At 46.8% G+C, this 9,653-nt stretch overlaps 1 protein-coding gene across 2 annotated transcripts in view; it reads right to left on the minus strand.

Annotated features, from left to right (window-relative positions):
* BAALC (BAALC binder of MAP3K1 and KLF4) overlaps positions 1 to 7,981 on the minus strand; it is an 81,570-nt gene extending 73,589 nt beyond the window's left edge. For both annotated transcript variants that reach the window (XM_046641541.1, XM_046641542.1), the window contains exon 1: positions 7,684 to 7,981. In XM_046641541.1, coding sequence (XP_046497497.1) covers positions 7,684 to 7,843 — 160 coding nt within the window. In that variant the 5' untranslated portion in view covers positions 7,844 to 7,981. The remainder of the gene's footprint in view (positions 1 to 7,683) is intronic.
* Between the last annotated feature and the right edge of the window lie 1,672 nt (positions 7,982 to 9,653).

Consider the following 9,653-nt stretch of genomic DNA (forward strand, 5'->3'; position numbering starts at 1 on the left):
ATAACTCTGCCCGGAACACAAGGGCCATGAGAACATGAGACTTCCTAAACCTTTATAAACTGCTTAGGTTTGTTACCCACTGTTTTTTTGTAGTTATTTTTGCAAAAAAAACCCTTATAACAAAGAGGCTTGTGTTTGGCAAAAGAGGATATAGAGAGGTGGAAGTTTTCTTACTATGCAACCAATCAGGTAGACAAGAATCCAAAAAGGATGAGCCGATGGAACAATTGAGTAAAGAAAACATCATCTCTGGGGACTAGAGGAAGAAAGAGATGGACACATAGAAGCTTTAGGAGATTTATCATTCAAGAGAGATCACCTGAGGTCCTACTATAGCCAGGACAGCTATAGTAGGGGTAGAAACAGGGATACAGTGGTGAACAGAAAGACCCCTTACCTAACTAGCAGAGCTTGACATCCTCAAAGGGGCAGACATTAGTCAATAATTATTTGAAAATATAACCACAGTATACTACAAAGCTATAGTAATCAAAACAACATGGCACAAAAACAGACACACAGGTCAATGCAACAGAATGAGAGCCCAGAAAGAAACCCACACGTGTGTGGAGAGCTAATTTTCAACAAAAGAGCCAAGAACATAGAATGGAGAAAGGAAAATCTCTTCAATGAACAGTGTTGGGAAAGCTAGTCAGCCACATGCAAAAGAATGCAAGTAGACCATTATCTTACATCATACACAAAAATTAACTCAAAATGGATTAAAGACTTGAATATAAGACCTGAAACCATAAAACTCCTAGAAGAGGGGCTGGCCTGGTAGCATAGAGGTTAAGTTCACCGGCTCTGCTTTGGTGGCCTGGTGTTTGCAGGTTTAGATTCCGGGCACTGACCTACAGACCACTCATGGGACCATGCTGTGGTGGTGTCCCACATACAAAATAGAGGAAGATTGGCACAGATGTTAGCTCAAGGCCAATCTTCCTCACCAAAACTCAAACAAACAAACAAAAAACTCCTAAAGGAAAACATAGGCAGTATGTACTTTGACATTGGTCTTAGCAGGATCTTTTTGAGTACATCTCCTCAGGCAAGGGAAACAGAAAAAATAAACAAATGGGACTACATCAAACAAAAAAGCTTCTGCACAGCGAAGGAAACCATCAACAAAACAAAAAGACAACTTAAGAATTGGGAGAAGATATTTGCAAATCATATATCTTGTTAGGGTTGATCTCCAAAATATATAAAGAACTCATACAACTCAACAACAAAAACACAACTCAATTAAAAATGGGCAGAGGATCTGAACAGACATTTTTCCAAAGATGATATACAGATGGCCAACAGGCATGTGAAAAGATGTTAAACATCACTAATTATTAGAGAAATGCAAATCAAAACCACAATGGGATATCACTTCACGCCTGTCAGAATAGCTATTACTAAAAAGACAAGAAATAACAAGTGTTGGAGAGGATGTGGAGAAAAGGGAACACTCATACACTGCTGGTGGGAATGTAAATTGGTACAGCCACTATGAAAAACAGTATGGAGACTCCTCAAAAAATTAAAAATAGAACTACCATATGACCCAGCTATTCCACTTCTGGCTATTTATCCAAAGAACATAAAAACACTAACCCAAAAAGATATATGCACCCCATGTTCAGTGCAGCATTATTCACAATAGCCAAGACTTGGAAACAGCCTAAGCATCCATCATGGATGAATGAATAAAGTAGATATGGTATACACGTATATACAATGGAATACTACTCAGCCATAAAAAGGTGAAATCTTGCCATTTGGGACAACATGGATAGACCTTGAGGGCATTATGCTAAGCAAAATAAGTCAGAGAAAGCCAAATACAGTATGATCTCACTCATAAGTGGAAAATAAAACAACAACACATAGACACAGAGAGTAGATTGGTGGTTACTGGAGGGAAAGGGGGAGGGGGGCAAATGGGTTAAAGGGCACATGTATATGGTGACAGATGGCAATTAGACTTTGGGTGGTAACCATGATATAGTCTACACAGAAATCGAAATATAATGATGTACACTTGAAATTTATATAATGTTATAAACCAATGTTACCTCAAATAAAAAATTAATTAAATAAAAAAAAGAAAATATAACCACAAGTGTGGCAGGCATAGAAGGAGCTGGGGTGGCAGGAGGCTTATCCCTCAGGAAGCCCCAGGTGGGCGCTCCGCAGGTCCTGTCCCTCTGAGGGCAGGAATCAGGCTGAGCTTCCCTTACGTCTCCGGGCTGTGAGGGCCTGCGGCAACAGTCCTGCTTCCTCCGCTGGGCTCCTGCAGGTTTGTACACACACAGGCCCCGCCCCAGGCAGAACCAAGTGCTCAGTCTCCTGCACTCCACCAGGAACTCTCCCTCCTGCTGTTCCAGTACGGACCATGCTGCCCTGAAGTGTGTCCACCTTTCTGTCTGTCTCCCCTGTATGATTATTATCTTTGTGCCAAATGTATATTAAGTGAGCAAAAGAGCAAATAAATGTCTTTTACCTTTAGCCTGTCAACATAGGGAAATAAAGATCTAGAATATTGTTTTCGTGGCACTATCAAAATGAATCAAGGTCAGCAAGTTTAAACATTAAACTGAAACCAACAGGATTACTTTTAACAAGAATAAATACAAAAACTCCAAATTTGGGTTACTAAAATCAATAGTACCAATGCAGGATTCACGGGGGAAAAATTCATTCAACAAATTTTTATTGAGTGCCACCTATATTCCAGTCATGTTCCAGGTGCTGGCTATATAGCAGTGAAAACAGAGACAACGTCCATGATGTCACAGAACTTAAATTCGACTAGAAAAAAAGATCTAAGGGTTTAACTAATCACAAGCTTCATGTGAGCCATCCGGGTAATATAGCAACAACAGCAGGAAAACAAACACATCCTAACCTGGTTTCACCTGCACCAGGAGAGGGTCAGTGCCCACATCACAATGTGCCTCGTGTCGCCCTACGCTGCTCGGCTGACATCAGTAATTTGGAGCTAATCATAGGTCCCTTGTATCAAGAGGGACTCTGACAAACCCAACAGTGTGTTTGGAGGAAGATGGTTAAGCCCACAGAGGTCTGAGAAATGACTGAAGGAATTGCATGTGTTTGGCCTGAAGGGCCAATGGTGAGAGCAGACGCAACAGCAGTCTTCAAATATTGAAAGAGCTGTCTGTGCAAGACTTGATTCTAAGGGCCCAGAGTTCACCAGGAAGAAATTACAAGGCAGCAGGAAGAGTTTCTCGCAAGGGGAACTGTTCTACAAAGGTATGGGGGGCCTCTTTCCCTAAGGAAGAGATATCCCATCCTCAGGGATGCTGCGGAAAAAAACTGTGCTGTCTGAGACCAGCCTTGAATATCAAGAGATCAGACTAGACTCTGAGTCTCATCAGCTGTAAAATCAAGAATTCTAGGGGCCGGCCCGGTGGCGCAGTGGTTAAGTTCACATGTTCCGCTTCGGGGGCCTGGGGTTCGCTGGTTTGGATCTCTGGTGTGGACATGGCACCACTTGACAAGCCATGCTGTGGCAGGCGTCCCACATATAAAGTAGAGGAAGATGGGCATGGATGTTAGCTCAGGGCCAGTCTTCCTCAGCAAAAAGAGGAAGATTGGCAGCAGATCTTAGCTCAGGGCTAATCTTCCTCAAAAAAAAAAAAAAGGAATTCTATAGTTAATTCCCCATCAGTCAGGCAGGCAGCATTTTGGGCTTTGGATTCAGACAGAGCTGGATCTCAGTCCTGGAAGGGAAAATTCCTGCACACTCTAAGCCTCATTCCCACGTTTGGTAGAGGAGGATAGTAAAAGTTCCTACCTCATCCCAGCTGTGAGGATTCAACGAGATGGTTTACACAAAGGGCCGCCGAGGACAGCGCCTGGCCTGTGGTAAGCCAGCAATAAATGTTAGCTAACAGTAATGTTAAGTGCTCGTCATTTTATCTGACATATTTCAATTTACTTAGGTAAATCATTTTGCTGGGAGTCTCTAATTCTGCAATCTTCCATCTTGCATTCACTACAGCAATTATTACAGCGATTTAAAATGATAAAGTAGAAGCACTTCAGAGAAATTTGAAATGTTTTACTCTGTAGAGAAATTAGGAAAAAAACTAACAGTACAAAAGGAGATATTTAAGGATGTAATTTAAAGGACTTGTGATTGAATGGAGGTGAAGCCAGGATGTTGTTACTGCACGGAATGGCTGAGCTAAGCTGGGGCACGGCAACCTCAGAGACCCTTTCTTCTTGGGAGACCCCCATCAGACCACAGAAGCAAAAATCAATCCAGCAAACTGATTTTATGAGGAAAAAATCATGCCAAACCAATTTAATTTCCTCCTGTGACAGAGAGACAGGCTTCAGTGACACAGGGTAGCGATGGATATCAGACACTGTGGTTTCAGTTAAGTCTTTAATTCCAACCTACATAATAGCTGAATGTCAAAACTTAATTGAATTTGCTGGCTAGTGTAGATGATCTCCAAAAACAGGAACCAGAGGCTAAGGATCGCTGAATAAGGAGGAGGCAAGAAACTCTTTCTTTTGTGGGACTGGTAGAAAAACATGCCCCTTTTCCTGCAGTAAAACACAAAATTCCTCCAACAAATATTGACAGAACACCTGTCATGTGCTATGCCCTCAATCTGCATTGGACTAAGAGAAACGGAAGTGAGATTTACCAGCAGATATGCTTAAATGGGGCTTCTCAGCAGACATGGGTGTGGAGTTTGGGGAGGGTGTGTGCTACAGAAGAAATGGGATCCTTGAGCTGGGCCGGGTGTTTCCATGGATAGGGTAAAGTTGAAGGGACTTTTTAAAGAGAAGCTGTGGCATCCAAAAGGCACTTGGAGGAATCTTGGTTAAACTGACTTAAGTGGGAAAACTTCCATAGCAAGGGCTGCAAGGAAGAGAAAAGGAGGAGGGAATCTAGGAAGAGCTGATGGGAATGAAGGGCAGGTTTAGACACAGCGCCTATTCATTCAGAAAACCTTCATAAAATCCCGACCAGGGGTCACACACGCACTCTGCAGGGTGCTAGCACAGAAGACATGAACATGAATTAGTCTACTGCCTGCCCTCGTAGCTCCTGAGGTTGGCTGACCAGAAGAACGGTGGCTTCAATTAGACATGAAGGAGAGTGACCAGGGGCCCAGAGAGAAAGGACTCTTGAGGACTGAGGGAACTGCAGGTAAGTAAGAGCTGTGACGTGGTCGAGAGAACATCCAGACCAGGGCAATTTAACTGAGTCCCATCTGCCTTGAATAGGTGACCTCCAGAGACCCTCTCCAGCTCCAGAATTCTAGTAATGAAGCCATTTTTGTGATTTTTTACAATCTGGACTCTCCTGAATCTAGCCTTTCCTTCTTCCTCCATCAGAAAAGCATTCATGGAAACAGGAAAAAGTGATATTCTGGCTTCCTATCACAACACAGTCACTGTGGACCATTAGGTGCCCCTAGAAGGCTGGGGTGGAATTCACGGGTGCAGCACTGGCAGGGGGTGGGTGAGGCCGGGGAGCAGGGAGGAAGAAAAGAAGAAAGAACCCTGGCCAATCTCCCAGGGTGGCTGAAACCCAGGAGATTTGTAGCTTCCTCCGATGACCCACTCTGACTAAAGACGTCCAGTTCCCAGTCTGAAACATCCATGGGAATCAAGCCACTTTTCTAAAGGCCCTAGGGAATGCCAATGCACTCCAAGAGCAGCCTTGATTCCATCTTCATCTTCAGAAATGTCCCTCTCCCCTGAGGCTGATGGAAATTTCTAGAGAATTGAAATGAACCTTCTCATCTAAGATTCTAGCCAATTTTAGGGCACTGTACTAGGATGGAGCTGAGCCTTTCCTGTGAAAGACGCAGGTCTTCAGGCCACCTTCATGGCAGGGCTGTCCCATGTTTGGCAGAGGACTATAAATAAGCATGCTTGTCCCAGGTCCCACCTGTTGCAGGAACCAGATCTCATGATGCATGATGGGATATGACTCTGGATGACAGAGTAATAAATGAATCAGCATTGTAAACGAATAACTTTGTACATATTTAGCCATCCCCTAATAACTCTAATACCCATACTTATGTGTGTGCGTGCACACACATACACACACACACCCCATATACTCCATCACCAAGGCAACCATTCCCTGGAGGTGTACTTTGTTCTTTTTCATACTAGGTCTCTTTAACCTTCTTTCCTTGGAGTGCCGCTCTGGCCTTTGACTCTCTGCTGAGAAGTACCACACCTCCTTGGGAAATGCTGTTACGTCTAACATTTACCAGGTCCCTTTTGAAGGCTTATGTCTTATCCACATTCTGACACCGAATTCAGCTAATACATCATTTGGAAACTTGCTGAAAGCATCAGCAACACAAAATAGCCATTACGACTGCTACTGTGAGTCAGAAAAATTAGAGACAAATATAGTGTTATGCCTTGTACAGCTTTCACTGACTGTTCTTGCTTTGCATAAAAGGGACTTGCAAATTTCCTGTGAAAAAGGAGCCGCTTTGGTCCTAAAAGATGGAGAAACCTATTCTCAAGATTAAAGAGACAGCTCTTATTTAGGAGGCGTGGATTTAGGATTATTGATCTTTTAAGAGTAGTTCACATCTCTCTCCTCCTCCTTACAATATACATTATGCTTCAAATTAGCCTCAGTCTTCATTTTAGATTTCATTATTCAAAAATGCCAACCACATAAAGGGTTCAGGAGATAGTTAAAACATTTTTATCCGAATATTGATCTGGCTTTTGACAACATCCATATAATAAGTAGTGAGGTTTTTTCCTTTTAACATCACCCACACCTTTATGATTAAAGGTCAGTCTGTGGCAACAGTTAGTCTATTTTCATCTCTATCCTACAATTATTAGTGTCTGCTTAAGAAATAGAAATCCTGATTTGTAACTGGACCAGAAAGTTCTTTGCATATCCTTCTATCAGATTTCTGCTAGAGGGACAATGGTAGGAGTATTTAATTTACAGTCATAATCCACTATTCTGCCCTGCCTCATGTAAAGCATCGGGGCCCCAAGGGGTAGGGAGGGAAGTCCTTACGATGAAACAGCTCCTTGAAAAGTCAGCTTAAGTGCAGAGCTAGTGATAGGGCTAGCGGGCATTTATTTTGCCCTGAACCAGAATTCTGGTTTTGGAAGCCCGCGAGAGGACTCCTTCCCAGCAGGGAGACAAGGGGAAGCGACGAGGAAGACTCCACCCAGGCAATCTGGGTCAGGCGCCGTGTCTATAAGTCAAGGGAGAGAGGGGCCAGGTGGCCAGTGGGTGGAGAAGTGACCCAGGGTTCCAGAGAGAGAAATGGTCCAAAGCGCGGCGGAGGCGAACCCAGGGGGCCCGGGGACGTGGGCAGGCTGAGGGACAGGTGTGCGTGCCGGATGGGCTGTCGTCCCACCTCATCCGTCCCCGGCCCATCAACCTGCACTGGCAGAGGCAAAGGAGCGCTGAGTTTCCTCGAGCCTCAGATTAGCTCAGCCTTAGGGTCTCTAAGGGTCTCTCGTTGACCGGGCTCCCTGGGCCTGGGTCTGTCAGTCTGTCTGTCTGTCTATCTCTCTCCTTTCCCTGCCCCTCAATTCTCTGGGGGATGGGGCTGCCCCTGGCGCCCCCCATCCCTCCTGCTTCCCCCTCCTGTGACCCCGGCCTCCCAGCGCCTGGGGGGGTCTGCGGGCGCCGGGCTCACTCACCCGCCTGCAGGCCGCCCGCCTCGGGGCCGCTGTCCGGGGCGGCGCTGCTGGGCGGCGCGTCCGAGTCGGTGTAGGTGAGCCAGGTGGACTCGGTCTCTCGGGTCCAGCTCTCGTAGTAGCGGGGCTCGATGGCATCGGCCCGGCTCCCGCCACAGCCCATCCTCCCGCGATGCGGGCGCGCCCCGCGGCCGCTCTGCTCACGGCTCGGGCGGCGGCTCAGCCCCGGCGGTGCAGCCCTGGCCGGCGAGGAGGCGGCGGCGGCGCCATCGCGTCCCCGCGCCCGCCCGTCCGCAACGAGGCGCCGAGCTCCCGCCGCGCCCTCTCCCCGCGCGCCCCTCCTCTCCGCCTCCAAGGCCCTCCCCTTCCCCACCGCTCCTTTCCCACCTCCCCTGGCCCTCGCCGCTCCCCCACCCTGCCCCAAGTCCCCCAGCAACCCTGCACCCTCCCGCGGTGCACCCGAGCCCGCGTAGGGGCGCCGGAGCGGCAGCCTGGGACCCACAGTGGGGAGTCCCGCGAGGGGTTCGGCCCGGCCGGCCTGGGGTACCGCTCCTAGGCTCTTGCGCATCCCTCCGTCTATACCCCGCAACCCCCTTCATCCAATCATCCATCCAAGCTTCCTTCCATCCTTCCTTCCTTCCTCCTTTGTTGCATTCATCCATCCTGGAGAGAAGTGGAGCGCTTAGGAAGGGACCCCAAGCTTTTGGGCCACTTGTTTCAACAGCAGTGAAGCTGGAGACAACGCAGAAAACTGAGGAGAAAGTATTGCCTTTAAGAATTAAGGAGCAGTCAGAGCCTGTGCCTATCTTAGCTGGTTTGGGGAGTAGGAAGTAGGGCCTATGATTTCTGAGAGAGTTGGGCTGACTCTTTGTCACTAACATCCTTTCTAATTCTGCGACTTCGAACTTTGTTCTCAAGAATGAAAAATAGGACGAGGAACCAAGGGACACCTGGGAGGCCACAGTCTCTGCGTGGGGCTGGAAGGCATGGCCGTCTGCCCTAAGCCCAGGGGTGGCCTTAACCTTCCCAGGGTCCACTGCCCTGCTGTCAGCTTTTCATTCCCTGGTGCACACAGCGCCGTGTGCTCCATGTGAGCACACTAGAGCTCAGACTTAGGTGGGCCAAGGAATTTACCTGTCCCAGAAAAGCCAGAACGCCCTAAAAGAGGGAAACTGCCTTAAAGAGACAGCTAAGAAAGGAGAAGTGTGGGAAGAGTAAATCCTCAATGACCAGGCTCTGAGGTTGAATGTTGAATAAGTATTATTTTCATTCATTCAACATATATTTACTAAGTACCTATTATGGCAAAATGCTGCTGGTAGATATAATATCCATCTAATATATTGTGTATATTACCCACTGTATATAGACTGTAGTGTGTACTGTTTAATACATCATATAAAGTCTTCAGAACATAGGTATTCATTACATCCTATATAATGTATAGTGTAGGCTACAGTCCATTGTCTATAACATTTACATTCCTGGCACACAGTAGGTCCACTGAATGAAAAATAATCTTTTTGTGGTAATTCAATTCACTTTAATTACTGCAATTTGGGCTACAGAAGATCCAGTTTAGGGCAGAGCTGTTAGGCATCCTTCTGGTGGCACTAATCAGATTCTGTAATGCAAAGTCAGCAAAGGCCCACTAGCCAAGAAGGGGGCTCCTCCCCCTCATGCTGAGCCCAGAGCTCCCTCCCACCCTAGGGCCCACGCTGACCCTTCCCCTGCAGACTTTGCTTCTCTCTCTCTCTTTTTTTGGTGAGGAAGATTGTCCCTGAGCTATCATCTGTGCCAATCTTCCTCTACTTTGTATGTGGGATGCCACCATAGCATGGCTTGATGAGCTGTGTGTAAGTCTGCGCCTGGGATCTAAACCAATGAACCCCAGGCCGCTGAAGTGGAGCACGGGAACTTAACCACTATGCCGCCAGTCTGGCCCCTTTGCTTCTCCTTTTAAGGAGGCCCCA

The sequence above is a fragment of the Equus quagga genome, chromosome 16 (assembly GCF_021613505.1).
Source record: "Equus quagga isolate Etosha38 chromosome 16, UCLA_HA_Equagga_1.0, whole genome shotgun sequence".
In the NCBI taxonomy this organism is placed as follows: domain Eukaryota; kingdom Metazoa; phylum Chordata; class Mammalia; order Perissodactyla; family Equidae; genus Equus; species Equus quagga.